Source organism: Lagenorhynchus albirostris, chromosome 1, assembly GCF_949774975.1.
Source record: "Lagenorhynchus albirostris chromosome 1, mLagAlb1.1, whole genome shotgun sequence".
In the NCBI taxonomy this organism is placed as follows: Eukaryota; Metazoa; Chordata; class Mammalia; order Artiodactyla; family Delphinidae; genus Lagenorhynchus; species Lagenorhynchus albirostris.
The window spans coordinates 80,651,872-80,675,120 of record NC_083095.1 but is presented as its reverse complement, the minus strand read 5'-3'; the positions used below and the strand labels follow the sequence as shown (position 1 = coordinate 80,675,120).

Genomic DNA, 23,249 nt, shown 5'->3' with positions numbered 1-23,249 from the left:
AGTAAATGGTAGGTACATTATCAACAAAATATGTATTTCAAGTCAACAAATATTTATGAATGTGAGACCAGGGAACGGACCAAGACAAGGAAAACAGTCCACCAAAACTCATTCCTTGTAAGTTATATAAAATGTCTTAGGCTGAAGACAAAAATTAAAATTTGGAGGTTAGGTGGCTTAGTGAAGAAGCTAAATCATTTACCAATCTACACAATTTAGTTTTAGCAAGAATAATCTGATAATCCCCATTAAAATACAAAGGTTAGCTCATATACAATGACATCACAGATTGACTATGATCCCAAAGGTCACTGCATGGGCCCTGAATGAAGCAGAAGTTATCTGCCATCAACAAAGGAGATCTACTCAAAATGTTGCATTTTATGTCCTTGCAAGGCAAAAGGAAGTAGCTCATACTGTCTGTACATTTTTATCTGGTTAATGAATAACTACTATTCAGATTTTCCAAGAACACTGTTCATCAAGCTACTCAAGCAAAAATATTTACTCTAATAAGAGCTGCTTACAAAATGAAGCAGGGAAAAAAAAAAGAAAAGAACACCGTACAATTATCTCATTCTTAAATATATTAGCATTCTCTCATGAATTAGGAGAAAGTGGAATTCCTAAATTCTCAAACCGTGACGTAATATTGGTTTTATTGATTCTCTGCACAATTTGTGGGAGTACCCAATCATTATTTTGACAGTTTTATCATAAGGTAATAGACTTCCTTTTAGATAATTGCAGTTACCACATTCAATTTCAACCTTCCATAGGATTTTTTCCTAGATACAGCTTTACTGTCAGTCCTAGATCACATTACTTTCTTTTTATAGCTATACACACAAAGCATTTTAGGTGTTACACCTAATTATGTCAGCACAATAACAATTTAAAAGCTCATCATTAAGAAGTAAAGGTTAAGCACTTATATGTTAAAACTCCTTTTTATAAAGACATATAGTGCTATATGACATAAGTAAATGAATTACACAGGCACTTAAAAGTCTGAGATTTACAGAAAAAATAAGACCTCTTTTTGGATAAACTGGGAAATTTGATGAGTTTATGCCCAGGCTATAACAGTTGTGAACTTCAGTGTTGACTTCAAAGTTTTCCAACTCATGTGAAAAACTATTTAGCTATACAAGTTTCACAACACAGAGTTCTGTGACAAAATACTTTTTCCAAGGGAGGCAGTTTAGCATAATCATTAAGAGCTTGGGCTCTGAAATCATATTGTCACTAATTACTGTTTAACCTGGGGCAAGACACTCAAGATCTCTGTGCCTCGGTTTTCTCATCTGGAAATGGGAATACTACTACTACTTGTCTCATATAGTTGTTCTGAGGATTAAATACCCCAATATTAAGTAAACTTTTAGAAAGTACCTGGCATATACAGTATGTGCTATGCGACTATCAGATATTATTATTATTGCTTACCTGAATTGCCTTAAGTGGGTAATAACTAAATAAAGACATGAAAAAGGATCAAAACTGAAGAGAGATCTAAGCCAGTAGATAGGGTGGCAGAAATACAGTGGGAGACAAGACATTAGCTACTCATGGAAAGCGGGATTATGGGGCACTTCAACTATAGAAGAAAAAGCAGATTTGAGGTTCAGAAGTTCTTTTGTAGAAAGAATGAATTAATTAGACTCAAAGGAACTCTAAATATTGAGGCAAAAATTGGCATCCGAGGCTTTAAAACTAAATGGGAGAAAACAGCACAGGCACAATCTAACGCATTTCATCTTTTGAGAGAAAAAGAATCAACCTTCGTTCTTTTTTTTTTTTTTTTTAGTACGCGGGCCTCTCACTGCTGTCTCACTGCTGTGGCCTCTCCCATTGCGGAGTACAGGCTCCGGATGCGCAGGCTCAGCGGCCATGGCTCACAGGCCCAGCCGCTCCACGGCATGTGGGATCTTCCTGGACCAGGGCACGAACTCATGTCCTCTGCATTGGCAGGCAGACTCTCAACCACTGCGCCACCAGGGAAGCCCTCAACCTTCGTTCTTGACTGCTGTCACAATACACAGCTCTCTGTCATGATCAATTATAAAGTGTACTGCAAGTAATTTATAACTAATAAAGTAAATGTATTTTTTTAATAAATGAAAGTTGATTTACATATTTATATAGTAATATTACTCTTCGTCAAGGTATTCCAATATATTTTCTTGAGTGGAAGAGTGGAAAGGGAGTTACAGAAAAGTGCTGGGAATCCTAGTTACCACCCGGTCCAAATGATATCTTTCACCTCTGTCTTGTTGAAAAGCACTGCCATAAAAAACCGAAAACTCTGATCCTGGCACTCTGCTATTTAGAACCATCAATGGCTTTCCATTGCCTGATAACTTAAATATAAACTCCTAGGTCTCAAATTCAGTATCTTCCATTATATGTTTCTAACTGAATCTGTCCAGCTTTAATTCCCACCAAGACTGTACACACAAGCTTTCATCTAGTGACTCTGGATTCTTCTTAAGCAGACCTCATACTTGCTTCACACAGCTCTCTGTCTTCAATTCTCTTCCCCTGCAGCTATACTCCCCCAGTCCATAAAGCCTCTTTAATTCTACAAACCAGAACATATCTTTCCATTGACTCCTTCCAGCATGTTTTTGTCTCTAAAAGCACACGTAGAATGATAATTATTATGTGCATGCTTCATACATCCCACTAAGCTGAGAATTCTTTGATGGAAAGGCTGTGAGTTTTATGTCTCTTTCCACCTGCTATAGCAACTAACGTAGTGCCCAGAACATAGTCAGCACTCAAATAGCTCTTGACATACTGCAGAAAAATGAAGAACATGAATTCCAAAGAAATCAATATTCCAGTATTGTTAGTAAGGGACCACTCAAAGTCTACTTAGATCCAAATACGTACGGAATGCTTTTTTACACTTTCTTCTTTTAAAGTTAGAGCTTTAAAGATGAGTATACTGTGTACTGATGGGCTGGCACACTGCCCAAAGCTCTAAACCAGTTTTTTTTTTAATGACCTTAATGAAATTAAGAACAAAAATTAATAATTCCGCTGGAGAAAACTATTTCAGTTGGGGGGAGGGGCAATCACACGCATATTAGGTAGAAGAGCACATTCCCTTAGGAAAACCAAGAGTAAGCTGGAATTCTACAAAACATTCATCCTCACTGCAAATTCATTCAACTGTATTGTTTATTTTAAAAGGATATTACTATTAATGGTGGGATATCCGAAAGCAGGGAGGATATACTGCTATATGTAAGAAAGCTAAGAAAAGCTGTATAAAATCTTCAGGAAGTAAACAAAACCATCAGTTTCTAATGGGAACGGGGGTATTTTCCCACAGGTTCTTCAGAAACTTTAATTTGCCTTATATTCAGACTCAAGAACCATCAATATGCTCACAATTTTATTATAACGCCAGCCTCCCTATTAAAAAGAGCTTTCACATGGAAGATTTTCATGGAAGGACTGTAAACATTTAGATAATCTTCTCCTGTTTAAAGATATTTTCATTTCCATATCTACTCCACTTAAGAAAATCTCCATAAACAGGGTTATCTGTAGTATGACTCTTAGGAGAAAGTCACCGTGCTTAGTGTGACACTTGTTCATTCACTCCTGCACACATTTAATACTTGAGACTTAACATGGAGCAGAACATCCACTAAAATGGGGGAGCACTGAACAATTACAAAAAAAGACAATCTCTAGCCTTCCTGAACAAGTTAAGATGGGAAGGTGAGACCCCAGGAATAGATTATAAAACATGGAATTAAAATTCAGGCTTTTTTTAGCGATTCAGTCTGTAACTGGTCATCACTTTCCAATTTTACTCTCTGTTGGTGCAATTAAAAACATACAAAACAGGAAAAAAATGTATGTTGATATTTACAGGATTTGTTCAAAATATAAGGGCTTTCATTTCCAAGAAACCAGCCCAAAATGTAGTCTACCCGCTACTCGTTATTAATTAAAATGCTGTTGGGGGCTTCCCTGGTGACGCAGTGGTTGAGAGTCCGCCTGCCGATGCAGGGGACACGGGTCCATGCCCCGGTCCGGGAAGATCCCACATGCCGCAGAGCTGCTGGGCCCGTGAGCCATGGCCGCTGAGCCTGCGCGTCCGGAGCCTGTGCTCCGCGGCGGGAGAGGCCGCAGCAGTGAGAGGCCCGCGTACCGCAAAAAAAAAAAAAAAAAAAAAAAAAAAAAAATGCTGTTGGTAATATCCCATGCTAGGAAGAAAGACTACTGAATGGGGTAGGGCTCAATCACTCGACATGATGGCATGAGAGTAAAGAGAGCTTCATCTCCTGCTTTCGCTCAGGTCTGTACTGTGACAGGAAAACCTGCAATCCTATTCTGACAGCATTTCGTCCAAAATTATCCTAACTGCTACTTCATTCACCCTAATGCAGTAAAAGGAGCTGTTGACTAGGAGCAGGAAGTCTTGGATTCGGGTACCGGCACCACCATAGACCACCACGCACTTTAACGCCAGTTCTGTTTACTAACTCTGCAGAGTCTGTTTCCTCACCTGTAAACTGGCCTCCTTTACCTCACCTGGGCTATTTGGAGGCCACAGAAAACCAAAGAAATGCTTACTACTATTCTCCCTCCGAACAAACTGACTTTAGAGTCCGTAAGGATTTTAGGGGGAAAAGAAAATGGTACAACGTGAGTAAATTTCACTAAACTAAGTTGGAAGGAAGAAAAACGACTCAATTCAATATAATTGAACAACGGTATTTTGGAATCTGGGCTCTAGGGTCAGCTTTGTGTAGTAATAACTATAGGATCATGGCCAAGTCACTTATCCTTTCTGGAACTCAGTCTCCATAATACCTATCCTATCAATATGTTAGTTTTGTTGGGAGGGTAAGCAACAGCACAACATCAAAGTATCCTAAAAGACTGTAAAACATGACTTAACCAGGGGCAACCACAAAATTAGTACTATGAAACTGTTTGTTATCAAAGTGCCACTCAGGTCTCTTTTTAACTACTGAGATGCTGAGCAGAACATACATATCATACTCTAAAAATTATCCCACAAAAATCCCAACAGCACTCCTTAAGAGTAGATATTTTAAAAATATGTTACTGAAATCACACGACTTATGTGTCCCACGCTATTAACTATACTTTTTTATAGAAGGAAAAAACAATTTAAAACCGAGCATTGATCCAGTGGAAGCAACAGTACGTACACAGTACTCTCCACTCTCAAAGGAATAGGATTTTTTCCCCTGATTTCTAATTTTAAGAGGAAAAAATTAAAAATACAAACCAAGACTGACTGAGACTTGCAGCTCATTAAAGCCGAGGTGATTTCCCCTATATAGAATTCTATTGATCCCCGTAGTCCACACTAGACAAAAAGTGTGCTCAGGGAAGGGGATGACGGATGCCTGTGCCAACAGCACTGAACAAACCTGTTAGCTAATTGCTACCAAAGACAATTATCCCCGCATTGTTTCATAATGGAAACACAGTACAAAACTCTAATATACACACAGGGAAATTTGATGATTTGACTGCGGAGCCATGTGCATTGAATTTCATTGCCAAAGGCCAGCCAGGTCGCTGCTGTGAAGGGGAAGAAAGTGTCAGAATATAAGCCACAGTATCTTAAAGCTCTTTACTTTAAGGGGGGAAAAAAAGGAAGAAAGGAAGGAAGAGGGATGAGAAAGACAAAGAAAAGAAAGCAAGACAACCCAGCGTCATCAGCAAACTGAATGAATTCTACAATCTGGCAATAATTTTAACATTTTCTGTTACTTTTTAAAATGATAAACCTCTCATAATGGTTTGTCATTAATCATAAAAAGATTTAAAAAATGATTTTCTGTCCAGAAGAATATTTAAATAGCTTTTTTGACTGGCCGTCAGCCTATTGGCAAGTATGGAGTTAAAAAGGTGGCTTCACAATAGCCTAGTATGATGATTAAAAATAACATGAAATATCTGTCACGATTTTACTTAAAGGAAAAAAAAAATCTGACTCTGTAACAACTCACAGTAAAACAGCCATTAACCCAACCAATTTTAAAAGAAAAAGCCTCAAAATACAGTTATTTGATTATACATAATCATAGTGTAATTCAAGCATACAATATTTACATTTGCCTCCTTTCCAAGAAGCCACATTCTTGAAATACCCTTTCCTTGATATGTTTCTAAAAATGCTCATGTCCTTCTCCAGTGTATTCATGCAAAACATTTAATCCTAGCATTGGAATTATAGGAATTCTGATATACAGTATACATCAAAATTATATTCAGTACTATTTAACTCTACTATGTAAAATGGTACAAAATAAAAAGAAGAATGTACTGAAGATGTGCTAGTGTTATAAAGATAAATTAACGGCTACAAAATTTATGATCAACCTATTAACTTCATAATTCACAAGTCAATGAATTCTGTTTTACTGTGTGGGCTACTGTTCTTTATAGGCCGGTCTACCTGCTTCTGACTATGCTGACTACTATTTTGACAAGACCTGGATAGCAGTAGGTCCAAAGCAATCAGAAGGTTGACTTTGACAAATGGCGGTGCTGCGGCGAAGTTGAAAATAACACACATCCACTTTAATCTCTTTCTTGATTAAATCGAAACCATACCATTCTGACATCATGTGATTTCCTCATGAAGCATCACTGCAGGTTACTTCAGAGGCTACATCTATTGAAATGATATTGAATTTTTAGGGGAAGTACTTAATTCATTCAAATGAAACCTTCACAAGGTAACTGGGCCACCAGTCACTGATAACTGCAGATTCAAAGAAAAATCAAAGGAGAAGTCCCTGACAAAAAATAAAAAAATAAAAATCCAACATGTACTACTGAATGATATTTTAGTAGGTATTATCTTCTACTTTCAAACAGGGAAGATTATATGCATAAAGCATATTCCAAAGCTCTTTACCTATTCTACCACAGCTAAGCTCCAAAGGTAAACGTTACACTAGGTAATAAAAATGCAGAAGATGAAATTGTCTTTTTTACATGAGACTAGGCAAATATTTATGGGGCAGTTGACAAACTCCTGCCTAGTAAAAGAGCCAGCACTGAGAGCAATTATCCTGATATTCATGACTCACTTTGAATATCACATTGAATATTACTCATAAATCTTTTACGAGCACATCCCCAGAGCTCACTTAACAGCCGGTTTTAATCATGCAGTTGACACAGAGAAAATAACAAAATGTATTTTTTCAGTGGCAAATTAATTTAGGCTTGAACCTCCTCCTGTAGCTCTATTCTTTACTTTTTTTATTTTTTATTTTCTTGTACGAAGACCAGTGAAATTCACTTTTGCATTTGGAAGTAGTATTTCTCCAGTCTTGCTGAATTAAAATAAAAAGGATGAATGTTTCTTTTAGAGCCAGTTCCCTGACAGTGGTTTTTTAAATGATGTATCTTGTTCTATATATGAAAGATGAATCAATTTTTGAGTTTGATACACATTGTCTATTTTGCTGAATGGAGAGGTGAATGTAGAATTTAGACAAAGAAGAAAGCATTATTCTGAAGAGTATTTAAGTTGCGGGTGGTCCTTTATATTGCGTTTAATTGTCATTAACTGCTCATGATAGCCGTTTTGGAATCTGGCTCTCATTAAGTGACTTGAAATGCTGCGTAAATTATTTTTAAATTGGGGGAAGGGAGGAAAAGAGTACTATTAGAAAAAAGGTAACTCACGTGGAGCTTCCTCGTGCTCCTGTAGAAACCTTTCCAGTATAATCCGAGCCATTAATGAGGGTGCGTAGTCCACCTTCACAAAACAGAAATAGAAAATTAAAACTGTCAAGTTGTGCAAGCAGTTGATATTCCAATATTTTGTCAATACTGAAGAGGCAGTCAATTTTAATCAACCACAACAAGCATCATTCATTAATATCTTTCCTACTCTTGGTGGCTTCTATCATAATAAAATTATAACAAGTATGATCTATGCTGCTGAAAAGAATAAATAGGGCAAATTGTTGAATATAATATTGGAGAAAAAGAATGGAACAACTTAAAAATAGTACATATTCATCTAAAACTGTAAAATGGGCTCTTCTCAATTTTTTCCATGGATAGGCCAATATTATTTTTTTATTCTAACTATCCTTTTTTCTTTCCAACTGTCTATATTTACATTGTTTTGAATGCAGTTTCAAATAAATATCCCTTTTGTTAGCGACTGTTTTCAGAAACTAAATTAAACGTCCTTAGCCATTAAAAATATGGATTTTACTGATTTTAGGTTTTTTATCTTTAAAGACTTGACTGAAATTTTGGTAAGGTCCTTACATATAAAATATCTTGTTTAATAGAATAAAATAGCTAGATTACGGAGATATTAATAATAAAAACAATAATAATAATACCTGCACTGTAAGATCACCATCCTTAGGTTTATCTGAAATGTTACTTAGGCTAGTACAGAAGCCAGGGAGGTAACTTTTTTTATAAAAGCTCAAACAGAAAATAGGGAATACTCAATCTAACAGTCATTTTAATAAAAAATGCATCTACTCTTTTAGAAACCTACTGTCTTCTTTTTGGTTCTCAGTTCCCTTATTAACCACTGATTTAATTTCACCAACAAATAGGTGTGTGTTTTTCTGGAGTAATAATGCTCCCTTAAAACAAGTCTTTTATCTTAGGTGTAAGACAGCAAATGTTCCTCATATATTATCACAATGATTTTTTCTTGACAGGTTTTCAAGTCGTGTACTCATACCAAAATTTTATCTTGATTTAGTAACTAGACAAAAAGGCTGGCTTCATTTGTATGAACAGTTTTTTCAAATATGTATGTACTCAGATGCCCTTAAATTCCCCAAGTAGAAAGAAATGCTTTCCACGAAGCTGCTTATTCCTAGTAACCCACATCAGAGCTGACACATGAAAAATGGTGAAATTACTGAAGGTAGTCCAGCCTGAATAAGGACTACCTTATTAGTTCAGGTACTTGCATCTCCCTAATTTTCATATTAATCATGTGTCCATCTTTCTCTGAAATAGGGCCATCATGCTTCATGTCAGAATTTAGCATGTAAGTAAAATTCATAGTGCTTCAAATCTCACTTGAAAATATTTGTGTGGAGAGAACAGAATGACTGATCTTATTATTACTAACAAAGCAAGATTTCCTAAAATGTTCATTTCTAGCCTTGAAATAGGAAAATTAGTATTAAGATATTTATAAATCAATGACGACCACACAGAGTCCCTACCCTCCAAATCAAATTTGTTCTTATTTAAGAGAGCTGCTACACACTGTAATATATCAATGTTATATATTTCTCATCAATTTTTACAGTTTTCACTGATTAAATATATAGTGAAGCATATAAAGCATTACCATAAAGCATTACCATCACATCACTTGTCACCAGATGCAAGCATATGTCATTTAGGTATTAACTATCATATAAAAATGGCATTTTGGTTGTTTAGAAGCCATAATCTGGTACCAGTCGTTCCCAAATTTCCCTAATGCATTAGCAATCTCTCAGAAGGTGCTATTATCTCTGTACTAATCCGCAGCCAAAGGAGAGAAAACATCTTTAAATAACTATTTCTTTTCTTTGATTAAACACTACTATATACTCATGGTAAATAACAGGTTTATTGATATAGGAGAAAATGTGTCAGTGGGTTAAAATTTTCCATATTACCAGAGGATGGAAGTTGAGGTCAGCTAAATAAGCTAAGCTCAACAGAAATGTCCATTAAAAATTCAAATGAATATAAATTGCTACTATATAAAACTTACACCACCAATATCATCTATAAAAATGGCTACCACATTTGTATCACACTCTTTCTAGATGCTGTATCAAGAACGCTTTTTTTTTTCATAAAGAACACTCTTCTTTCTCATAAAGGACAATCACTACATTCTGAATTAGTTATAGCTCAGATACTTCAAGTTGCTAATAGAATCGACTAATAATGAAGTCTAGAGACACTTAGAAACCACCTTGCTCTAGAAATTTAAAAAAAAAAAGAATAAAATATCAATAGATGTTTTGCTAGGAGGAGAGAAATTCATTCTATATGTTAACTATCCCATCAGATTGTGCAGACATTGCCTAGACTATTAAAACCTCCTAGTAACTTATAGGTAATTACTCATTGGCTGACTGTAGTGGTGCACAGCAGACAGAAGCTGTGAGAGAAGCCATCCTTCCTTGCTAATATAACATGGAGAACTCGCTGCTACTGCAACACTTAATGCTCACAGCACCTAGTCATCTTTAATGCAAATATACATTTTCTGCCTTGCTTCTATGTTTTCCATTATAATGCAACACAAAAATAGTGTACATTTCATTCCATCCCTATGAGGTTTGCATAAGCAGTTCCAAGTCAGACTAAATATTGTATTGCTCTTATTACAGTGGATAAATATTTTAAAGTTTAGGAATTAAATATTTTATTTTTTCTGTATGCTCTCTGCAACTATTATGAACTTTTTACAGCTTCTTCATTCATGGGAAGTCTCTGGGGTTTCCTTTTTTAAATGTAAGACTATTATTGTTTCCCCAAACAGAAGCAGATAAGAGTTAACAGATAAGTTCAACAAATCACTTCATGCTTGGTGTTAATAAGAAGAGTATGCTTCTTCATATAAAGAAAGGCTTTTCTAGAAGGCATGTATCTTTTATTATAATAAAAGTTTGCCAACAACAACAAATGAATCAAGTAAATGTTACATCTTTAGGTACACAATTTCTCTCTTCACTTTTATGACAGCATAGATTTTCTTGGCATACATCTCTGTACTTGACACAGGTATGTCTCACACTAAATTAAAACAACACATCTAAAGAAGAGCATGTCCTGAGCTGTTTGGTTGAAATTTCCCACAAAATAAGAAACCAAGAAGCTGTTTACACATGTGCTTTAAAAGAAGTAGACTAATTATGTTAACTGATTTATTAATATATGAAGTTCTTGGTCCAATTATTAAAAGTACAAAGGGACCAGGGAGCAATTTAAATGTCTACTGCATCTAAGATAAAATGTTTTATCTGCTTTGCATTTCAAAATCTTTTTCTTTTTTTTAAGGTTAATTATAATTCTAAGCAAAGCTACTCTAGATAGGCCCCTTAGGTTTTATGTAAGTTTAAATAAAATAATAACAATAACTTTACCTCATTGGCTAGCTCCAGGAGTACTGGGGCAGCTCCATTTTTCCCCACTCCATTCAGATACCTAGACAAGACAAAGCCAAGTGGTAATGCAGTGACAAGAAAAGGCCAGCATAGACCTGTCAGCATCCCCTGTGTGTACATGTTTCTCCTGGGCAAATGCCACGCTCAACTCTGGTTAAAGTATGCTACTGTCATAGGAAAGCACTGAAGGGAAAAGAATAACAAAAACAACTTACCTCAAAACCACTGGCAACTAACTAACTGAAGTTGGGGAAAGGACGTCTGAGTACACAGGTCTCCCTTGTGTTCACCTCCTAACATGTAAGTGAACACAGAGGTGATTTTGAAAAGAACTGTCCCTATCACCCTGGCTTTATCTATACCACAGCCACTCATGGGAAGGAAATAAGTTTACTCCTGAAAAACGCATCCATGCAAGCATATCACTTTTTTATTTACTTTTAGTTCATAGGATTGGTTGACACCTTATTAGGAAAAAAATGGAACAGACTTTTCATCAGTGGGTCAGCACACCTTTAATAGGTAATACAAGCCATCATCATATCTGCTCTGGATTTCTGTCATAACCTCCAGCTCTCCTCATCCCTTAACCCTGCAAAACAAACAAACAAACAACTCCCCAAATTCATCCCAGATATGGAAGCCAGAGTGATTTGTTTTAGAACAAAGACCTGAACATACCATTCTCCTCCTTAAAACACTTCAAAAGCCCCACATTAAATCTCAAGATTAAATTATAACCACTTAAACATTCTCGTAAGGATCTTCATAATCTGGTTCCTACCTACTCTCTTCAGCCAGCCTCATCTCTAGTCACTGTTCCCCACTCCAGCCCTTCACCTGGATAACTCCTGATTCAGATTGCATGTTGCCTTTTTCATCCACCATGACCTGGGAGAACATTAAGTATCCCTCATGTGCAATCCAGGAGCACCTTGTCCATCTCTCCATCACTTAGCCCAGAACACTGTATCTGCTGAGTTACTTGTCCACCTCAAACCCATCCCGACCGTAAGGCTGAAAGCCTCATGAAGGTAGAAGAATTTCATTTTATTCAATTTATTATGCCTAGCACGGTTCTTGGCTTATAATAGGTGATTATATTGTAATACTGAATACATATTTTTTCTCTAATAAATGAGTAATTAAATAATTTTAAAAAGCCATTTTAGGCAAGAAAATAAAATTAAGTATGAACATTTTCTCTATAGTATACTGTTTGATTGAATAAACTAACAACATTTGTTTGATAGTAAAAAGCAAAGTAAACAGGTGAGGTCTTCCCTGTAACGGCCAGAAGCAAAAACTGAATTAATTTCACAGGTATGCTTATAAAGATGTATGATTTCCAATAAATGAAGTGGAATAAAATCAAATTATTTAAGGTGGGGAAAGTCTCAGGATCATTATAACTTCAAAGTAATTCTAATACATCCATTTTCATCTATTGGCCCTTTCTTGAATAAATTGTTTAGGAATCTAACTGGGAAATAAGTACTTTCATTTCAGGAGCAAGGGAACAACAAAATAAAAACAAACAAGACAAGTGTGGTTTAGAGAAAGATCCCTGGGAAATAGGTCAGCTAAGACCTTCATGTCAACTTACAGAACTTCCATTGCACTGATAGGTCTGCTCAAGGAACAATCAGTTTCGTCAAGTCAGAGCAACTAACCAGAGCGCACATGCATTAAGCATTCTGATTCCGGGTCAGGGTATTTAAGCCTATATTGATAATAGTATATCTTTACAACTCTCTACTTAACATTCATTTATCCCACAAGTATTTTTGAGAGCTAACTAGTTGTCAGGCCTTATTCCAGGTTCTGAAGAAGCAGAAGGGAACAAAACTTCTTTGGTTTCTGCCATCTCAGAGATTATATAACAGTGAAGAGACAGAGAAGAAAAAGAGAAATAAATATATAAAGTAATGACATATGCTACAATATAATATAAATTAGATGGGTTGGTCAGGAAGCCCCTCTCGAAGGAAGTGACACTGAAGTAGAAACCCACAAGAAGGAAAGCAGCCAGCCAAGAGAGGAAGAACATTCCCAGCAAGAGAACAATAAGTGCAAATGTCAGGAATGTGCCTGGGCTATCTGAGGACTGGGAAAGGCTCTTGTGAGACCAGAGCAGAACCTCTTCTCAGGGGTTAATTTGGAAAGAATGAAAGAGAACAGCTAGACCCCAGATCACTGCCTGTGCCCGGAAACTATCATTTTGAGTCCAAATTATATGGTTTCATATAAATGCTGTATCAGTCACAATCCTGGTAATGACCGATAGAACACTTCTATTAAGTTTAAAGCAACAGGAGTTGGTCAAACGAGAACATTAGCCCCCTATATCTGTATAGTCTATATAATAGTTGAAGCATGTTCATACTTAATACAGTGGAAATTCCTAATTATGAGCTTGATTACTCTTCCCAGTTGGCCATATAAAGAAACCAAACTCCAGAGTACTGATGAAACCCATCTGGGCTCCCCTAGCTGGTAAGCAGTAAATCTCTGAAATGGACCGCTGATCTCCCAAAGCTTACTGAGGTGTCCTCATATGCTGAAAAGGGTAGATCTGCTTCTAACTGTATTTATTCCCCAATTTGTTTCCCACCTATACCTTATAACACTTCAGAAGTGCTAAGGAAAAGAAATTAAGTTAAAATTAATCTGAAGTTGCATTTGTCCTTTCTGGGAACTTTAACTGTCCCCCATATCAAGTGACAGATCAGGTTTACTCAAATTTTTAGATATGCAATCAAAGGAGCATGATAATTACAGAAGACATTCAGTAAGGTCATAATCAGAAATTCCTAATGCTACCCTTCTCTCCATCCTCAAAACATCTTGTGCAAACTTACAGCATAGACTATTCACACAGTTATAATGGGTTGTTTCTCTCTCCTTGGGGTAGGGCTACACAAATCAATGTTGGACCTTCATCCAGCAGGTCCTTAGCAAAGATCTGAATTGTAACTGGGATATAAAAATGTAATCCTGAACACTACATTAAGGTGACCTGGGCTACCTTCCTGATGCCTATCTGCAAATTGAAATTACTTTGCATAGACTGTATGTCATCCTCCAGCTTTGCCACAGGAGGACTAATAAATGTATATCTCGTGGGTGAAACCATCCTTAAAAGATCTTCCCAGAAGGTCCATTTTATGACGTTTTTTGAGTGTGAAAGATCTATTAGCATCTAAGATTAAAAATAATATATATTGATTTTAAATATAAGGCAAACTTATTTAATCTTAATATTTTTATAACTATAATGGTAAAACTTCAAAAATCTACCAAAATTCTTCACTAAGCTTACACCTGAATACCACCTTTGTTGATTCTATATCGAAAATCTCTGGAATCCATCTCCATGCATGCAACTATTTTCCCACTAAACAGAGCAGCTGAGGACAGGTATTGTGGTTCTTATACTTGGTTCCTAGCATAGTAGATGGGACACAGTGAATGCAAAGTAAATGGTGCTAATTAAACAAAAAAGTGGTTCGAATTTTTAGAAACTATCTGTATCATGTGGTATCAGTAACATATTTGAACTAAACTTTTTTCCATGTGAACATCTGAATAAAATCCAACTGGTCTGATTCTGCAAAGCTAATAAAGCTGGCCCCTCAAACAGTGTGTGTTGAGAGACGGGAGGAGATGAGAGACAGTATTTCTAAACTTTGCTATTGATGAGGAAATTTGTAAAGTTGACCAACTTGCGTGTGTTTGTGTATGTGTGCGTGTGCACATATATGCCCATGTGCACTGATCTAGAGAAATCTAAATAAATTTTACCAAGTATGTTTCCTGTTTAGAACTAAAATGCCATTAGTACAGTGGGAAAGAAAAGAGAGTTCTTTTCAACATGAACAAGCTGTGTCTATACGCACACAACATGAAGAACTGAGGGAATTTCCTCAGTAATTCAAAAGCTTAGGAAAACATTTTCTACTGTTGTTTGGATACTTTGAAGTTTCAGTTAACCATGATGGAATCACTCTGTGGATTGTATGGTCTTTAATACAGACTTCAAATTCTGAATTGAGAACATCTCAATGCTAGCAAGAATACAGAGACACAGGAATTCTCTGATATTGCTAGTAGAAATGTAACCATTACTATCTTTCTAGATGGTAATTTGACAACATATAATAAGATCATTAAATGCTTATTGTTTACACCAGTAATTCCATCTACAGAAATATTAAGAAACTAATTCAAATGCAAAGACTTATGCACCAAAATATGTATCACAGTATTATTTATATCAGAATATTGGAAACATATATGTTCAACAGAGGAATAATTCAGTAAATTCTGATACCTTCATATGAAGTAATAAAATAAAAATGTTTACAAAAGGCTCTCTTCAAAATAATATGTATTTTTCCAAGTATCAAATTCAGAATTCACAGCTGCATATACAGGATGACCTCATCTATGTAAAAATGGATTGACAAAAGACTGGAATGAAAAACACCAGTGGTTATCTATGGGTGCCACAATTATGGGCAATCCATTCATTTCTTTTTTATACCATTAAAAATGTACTTAATTTTCACAATAGGCATGTATTACTTTTATAAAAGAAAAAGAAAGGAAGAAATTGTTGAGATTGTCAAACTGCTTAAGTGTGGTTTGATATAATTTTGCCTTTATTCTAATCAGCTGGGAAACAAAAGCCTTTCAAGGCCAATTTACCACAGAGAATACAGGGACATTCAACCTGCACATTTAGAACAAGAGACCTGTGAGGTCAAATCATCTGAAAGGTAACAACACAGCCCGTCTACAAGCACAAAGTGCAGGGCAGAAAAGTCAGGAAGCGGGGTGGTAAAGTAAGAAACCAGTCGGACTGCTTTCCTATTAGACGGTCCATTACAGCCTAACTTCAAGATTGTGTTTCAAATGTCGTGACTCCTCAAAGTAATTGAGGTTCTCACATTTAACTAAACTTAAAGAAATACAAATACGTTTCTATATTTTCATTATTACCCAATCAACTGTTTGAGCAACCATACTTAAAGATCTTTGTTTTTGGCCTAAACTAACCAGGTAATCCAATAAAGTATGTTCATACCTCAGAAATCAAACATACTTTTTTTAAAAAAAATAAATTTATTTATTTATTTATTTTATTTTTTGGCTGCGTTGGGTCTTCACTGCTGCGTGCGGACTTTCTCTAGTTGCGGTGAGCGGGGACTACTCTTTGTTGTGGTGTGTGGGCTTCTCATTGCGGTGGCTTCTCCTGTTGCGGAGCACGGCCTCTAGGCATGTGGGCTTCAGTGGTTGTGGCACGTGGGCTCAGTAGTTGTGGCTCGCGGGCTCTAGAGTCCAGGTTCAGTAGTTGTGGCTCACGGGCTTAGTTGCTCTGTGGCATGTGGGATCTTCCCAGACCAGGGCTCGAACCCGTGTCCACTGCATTGGCAGGTGGATTCTCAACCACTGCGCCACCAGGGAAGCCCCTCAAATTTAGTTTTTAATGAAAGTAAATTTTTTAAAAGCAGCATTTAGAGATCTTAGAAATCATCTAATTAAAACGGCTTTTTTACGATGAAAAAAAAGATTATTAGAGGGCAGCCCATGGCCTGTTAGCAAATCTCCAAATTTCTAGGAAATGCTTCCTTTTCCCTTGTTGATGTTAACTGGGCCTTAAAATCTGAAATAGAACCATACTTTTATATGAAAGCCTAAGACTATAAATTTTATAAATAAGAATGTATTTTTTGACACGTGAGCCACTTTTCAGTCTTTCAGTGGAGAGTCTGGTTGCCAAAGCAGTTGTTGGCTTCACAGCACTTCATGGGCCTTTCTCAATTTTATATGTATGATTTAGATGATGACTTTAATTTAAATGTTAATTTCACTGAGGAGATTATGACTTTTGAATAAATCACTTCAAACTTTACAAAGGCTTCTTAAGGAGTAACTCTCCTAGGTATAAAAGTGTGTGTGTGTTGGGGCTTCCCTGGTGGCGCAGTGGCTTAGAGTCCGCCTGCTGATGCAGGGGACATGGGTTCGTGGCCCGGTCCAGGAAGATCCCACATGCCGCAGAGCGGCTGGGCCCGTGAGCCATGGCCACTGAGCCTGCACATCCGGAGCCTGTGCTCAGCAATGGGAGGGGCCACAGCAGTGAGAGGCCTGCATACCACAAAAAAAAAAAAAAAAAAAAAAAAGTGTGTGTGTGTGTGTGTTTGTGTATGCATGTATATTTCTTTAACAGACACTTCTACTCAAAACAGAATATATCTTTTACCACTATGGCATAGTGAATACTTTTTTAAAAATCTAACTTCAATAAACACTCAATTCTTAAGAAAAAGACTTTACAGAAACATAATACCAATATTTTATCTGCATATTCATTTAATTCATAGAATTTTCATGCATAAAAATCATTCATCTAAAATCAGTGGTGTCACTCTCACCACAGAAAGATTGCTCTGTCAATCTTAAGTGTAATAATTTAAGAGCATATTTCAAACTGTTTTCCTTTCCAGTATGCCCTTAAAATATTTAAGAAAGCAACCAATAATTTCTAATGCAAACCATAACCATTTACCATTATAAGTTATTCACTCATATTACAAATCCAAAAAATTTTTAATTTTTTAAAAAAGGAGCTATTTTAAAGATTCTTTTTGTTTCAGAACAAGAGGTTGGGAGCTATAATAAATTAGGCTGAAATTAAAATACCTCCTGAACATCATGTTATTGATTCAATGCTCAAGACTTTCCTTTTAAAATATAAACCCCTCTTAAAATCAGACAGTTGTACATTATTATGTGCCTCCTTATGTCCTTACTTGATTTATATCTTTTTTTGCCTTTCTAAAATGGCTAACCCAATACTGACGATGCAAAATACAACTGTACCAAAATTTAATCTTATTTTCTAATATACTTTTCAACTTGCTGATTTAAATAAGAAATAAAATTGGTTTGAGAACTTTCACATATACGTGTAGATATACGTATGCATGAACATACGCATCTATCCAAGATATGTGCTTACAGTTTCAAGCATCCAACTGAGATTTTCTAATACTGAAACAATTTCTTACATAGTAAAGATTTCACACACATGTAAATTAAGATGGTCTCACCATATTCTTTGAATCCATATAACAGAGTATTTGAGAAATTAAAAAAAATATACTTGAAGTCTTAAATAAGAGACTTAAAACAAGATGCCTTGGAATGTTATATAGAAAATCAATTTATTAATCTAATTTATTCATAATTATTATTACAATTAATAGGTATTATGATACCCTCTAGTGGGGCAGGCAGGTCATACCTCTGGTAATAACTTTCAATCGCTTCCGAAGTATGATGTTTGGCATGTGTTCTCTTAATATGTTTCTGAAACAAAATAAAAAAGATTTTTATGTTGTGTCACAGATCAGGTTCAAGAACAAAAATGACACATTTCTTGATTCCAATGTCTAACATAAAGGGCAAACCGAATAATAGTTTGGGGATTTGGGTGGCGGTAGATCTTTTTTCCCTTCTACTCTATGAACCTATGCATTTTAATCTCTATTGCGTGGCTGGGATGTCTCCAGACTGTACCACAAGGTACAGTATATATGTAAAAGCCAACAGGGTCATAGTAATTGAATCTAAATTAAGTTTGCTTAGGGTTGTAGAGGGCAAAGAAAAACTTGTTCCTTGTTTCAACCTTTGTATTAATTTTCCCTCAATTCAATTCCATCTAAGTCCTCCGCACTCTAGTTTTACAATCCAATTGCCATTTTTAACCAGGAAGAACATTGCTTAAAAACAACTTATTTGAAAACTACAAAAAGTAATTCCATAGAGACTTGCCACTTGACTGACACCTGTCATCTCATGATAAATGACTCCATTTTCTGCCTCTCTTGCCTTCTGCCACTCCTGCAATGGTCATTTATCATCATCTCTGTCAGCAATGGAAAGCGGCACTGACAGTGCAAGTCAGCAAACATTTAGCACATGGAACCACGCAACACAGGGAAATTATTATTGTCAGAATAATAATGGTTTAGCATAATTTATTACAGGTCCACCAAATAAGCAAAGGCTAGATGTTATTAGACAGATGGATGGGTAGGCTTGGCAAGCCTCCACTGAGACGCAGGCGGTGCTCGATGTGGAAAGGAGAATATCCTCCAACCCAATCAGAGAGCTGGCAGTTCAATTACAAAGAAATAAAGGGACATTCATCATTCAATTAGGCACCTGTCAACCCTCACAAAGGAGAAAACTTCTAACCTGGTACTCCTGGGAGAAGATGCTCAGCAGAGTGGCCTGCGATTGACTGGAACAAATAAAAGGAGGACAAAGTTAATTACTGGAGTGCACGCCAAAGAAACAAAAGAGAAAGGAGCTTCAAAGGTAGGCCTGCTGCCCTGTAATCTAACAGAACATGAAAACAAGTGTGGAAAAGTTGTTCCAGATGAACACCTCAAACAAAGGCTTCCTGCTGCTAGGTCAAGGAGACAGAAAAAGGGAAAGGGGAAAATATGGATGGTCTCAAAGCAAACTATCATATGATTTGGATTTTCTTAAACTTTAGAATGATTATAAATCATATCTGTACCATGCAGGTATGTTAAAAGGGACCAAAAAGAGGCAAGGTTTATTCCCATTGATAAATGATAGTCAAATCCCATAAACAGTAGAAAATGCAGTTCATTCACTGGCAACATTCTGAAATTTATTTTGTTAGCAGGTAGGTATCCTCTTCTGTAGGTCTCTCAGATTCAAGGGGGGAAACTTTGCTCTTCACCAGAAGTAGCACAGAGACCACTGGAACATTCCCACCGATACTGGCCTACTTTGAAAATAGAAGCTTTCATAGCAGAAAGCTGAGGCCCTTGAGGACAGCATTCCCTAAGACTGCCGTAAGCCTTATTCATCTAAGACTCCATGCAATGTCAAACACCTGGCAATGAAGCAACCTGGAAAACATTCATCCCAAGTGGGAATTTTCCTCTTACAATTGTTAACATTTAGAAATGGAACGAATTTTTTTTCTCTAAAAAGCAATCAATAGCCCACTACTATTCTTTTTGATTGCCCCCTGTAGATACAGCTGCCTTATCATATCTTGAAAACAATTAATTATTTCTGATATATTTTCCTACCAAATGCTATCCGAGCAAATTACAGTGTTAATAATTCTGCTTTTATAGTACACCAAAGCACTGTGAATAATTAAGATTGTTCTATTCATGAATGAGACTGCTTAAGCTCATCACAGGTAATTTGGAGAGTATGAAATAAAAGCAATGACACCATATTTCTTTACTCACTGTCAGTACTGTCATCTCTTGCATATCATTACAGATTTGGCTTCTAACCCCTTTCCACTCTTATTAGATTACAAAAGAATATGTTTAAAAAAACACCATACATGTTTATCAAGGAAAACCAATAATTACTAAAGGACTGTTTTAATAACTCAAAAGTACTGAGAAATGATCGAATAAAATTATAAATCCATTATAGCTTTTTCAATGTCTCTAAAAATGGAAGCCACCTTTGAAAAAGCCAGTTCTATGTATAAAATCTTCCTATTATGCCTGGCTTGCCTGAGTTTCACATGCAAATCACATACTCTAGTAGGGTTGCTGACAACCAACTCCTGAAAAAAAAATGGCAAAGTTAAACCCAAATCTTTATAAACTACTGAATAAGTCACTATGTTATATATTTATGTACAATAAATACAGCCCTCCTCATTGCACAGCAAAATATATTTATGTTAACCAATTAATGGAAGGCAAAATGTCAGTCTCTTGGTCTCAAACAATATGATGGAAATAAATGTGCATGTAATGGGCAAGTCAGGGACCAATGACTAATGAGGAGGAAACTAAACTGAATAAAACAAGAGTAAAATGGTAGATGCTCAGAATAGGAAGACTAACAGACAGCAGAAGGAATAAGCCCAAGAATAAACAGTTCAAAGTGAGAAGTTGGTCAAGAGTTGAGAGCACTGTAAAAACTGAGGACAAGATAACGCCTTCCATCAGGAAACTGTCTTAAACAGCTTAGATTCAATTCAGCTAAAACCATGGACATAGCCTATGGAGCAACACGTTTTCTCAGCGGCCAAGTGGGTTAGAGAGAAAATTCCAGCTTACACTGGGGGCAAAACCTGGCTAGAGCTAAAAAGAGAAAATGACTTACCATAGTAAAATAGAAAGACAGACTTGGGTCCAAAAGGCTTTGGGTTTGGCTGACCAGACAAAGCTGTAGGGAACTAACTGATCTTTGCTAGGTAGTTTGTCAGTCAATGCTCTCTTCCTGTGTGTGCTAAGCTTACAGAAGAGCGTTGTGAACAAGCCTCACAACATAAAGAACCAGAGAGTAGTTTTAGTGCAACTAAGACACTGACCCCAGTGTGTATTATTTGTTACTCTCTTCCAGTGTGTGGATTCTGAGAAGGGATCCCAAGGCAAAAGACTGGTGAGTGGAGAAACCATGACCTCGAGGGTCTAGCTTCAAAGAACTCACCACCTCTGCCTGCCCCCCACTGCAGTTTCCCCTACTGTTTGATTTGATTGGCAAGAGCCACAGAAGTTACGGTTTAAATTCAACATTCCTTAGGTTCACAAAGAATATGGTTCCTGGCTAGAGAGGAAGAGAGGAGAAGATTCTGCGTAACTAAAAGGCTTATCTTAAACATCACAGTCAGTCCATCAGCAGGTTTCACTGAGCGTCCACAATGTCCTGAGGTCATGGGTATGGGAAAATATGCCTCCAAAATAAAAACATTAAAGTGGACAGGAACTGATTTAGAGGAAACTTTCAACATATACGTGCGTAAAAGCAAAAATTAGAACACTGTCAAGCGCTCACATATTTTTTAGGGATTTAGTGAAGTAAATCATACCCTGAATCCTCACATATTTCAAGACTTTGGAGCATATACTTGTCACTTAGCATACATGTGTTTTCCATTTATATATTCAAAAATACAGTCACTTACTTTGCACAAATGCCCAAAGTCTCTTCAAAGATCGTTTTGTGTTTTTTTTCCCATGCTACCCTCCCATATTAAGCTCCTCACCCTGCAGGTATCTGAGAAAAGAAGAGCATGTGAGTAGACTCCTACACTAGCTATGTAAAACCTTGTCTGAGTCGTGTGACAAATGGCTTTACGGAGCAGCAGTAGTCATGTTGCAGCAATGGGGAAACAAGGAAACAAGCATGAGGACAAAGCCAACACACTGAGGACCTGTGACAGGAGATGGAAGGAGCTTGGGTCCTTGAGGACACTGTTGAGCTGCTCAAGACCATGAATTGAAGTGACTACCTTCCATACTTCTTTTGAGTAATAACACATGTCCTTTTTTTTTAAAGGAAGGAAGAGAGGGGGGAAAGGAAGTGGGGAAGGGAGTGAGGGAAGGGGGGAGGGAGGGAGGGAGGAGGGAAAGGTTTCTATTTCCTATGTGCCCAGGAAGTAGGAGACACAATCGAGGGAGGGCTGAGAGACAGGGTGCCCTATCACGACGGCACCTGTACAGGATGCAATACTTGGAAGGGGCTGTCCATTTTTATACTTTCTAATTCTCTTCCTAGCTGGCAGCTACTGTATTTGGCTTCCCTAAAATTGTTCCTCTGTCTGTCACTGTGTCACTAAACTGATGTGCCTAGAGATCATAAATTGCTATGTGTGAATGACTTTTCCATACAGATTTTAAACATTGATGGGGTACTGATTACCCTCATTTTATATTGCATTCAAAACTTCAAATGCCAGGTACATAAACAGGCAACAAACCAGTGCCCCATATAGTATTTAACTCAACGTGTGTCCACACCCATCCAGCTAAGATACTCAATAACCTGAAGGATATTAGAGAGAATGAACATCAGGGAGTTGAATGGGTGCAGCAAAGACTAAGAGCAGAACTTAGCACAGACTTAGCTGCAACGCAACATTCTTACAAGGGGGAAGTCTTGATGTTCCCAGGTGGAGACTTAAAGCAAGTAGAACCTTCAGGAAGAAGATACTACACTTTATACTTTAAGTTCTTCCTCTTTCAAGTGCCCAACTTCTGAAAA

General features: G+C 36.7%; 1 protein-coding gene across 2 annotated transcripts in view; it reads right to left on the bottom strand.

The window, feature by feature from the left end:
* Nucleotides 1-23,249, bottom strand: part of CDIN1 (CDAN1 interacting nuclease 1) — a 212,109-nt gene that overhangs the window by 133,614 nt on the left and 55,246 nt on the right. For both annotated transcript variants that reach the window (XM_060168625.1, XM_060168633.1), the window contains exons 2-5: nt 19,446-19,491; nt 18,490-18,554; nt 11,160-11,220; nt 7,708-7,780 (exon numbers count right to left, since the gene is read on the bottom strand). In XM_060168625.1, coding sequence (XP_060024608.1) covers nt 7,708-7,780; nt 11,160-11,220; nt 18,490-18,554; nt 19,446-19,491 — 245 coding nt within the window. The remainder of the gene's footprint in view (nt 1-7,707; nt 7,781-11,159; nt 11,221-18,489; nt 18,555-19,445; nt 19,492-23,249) is intronic.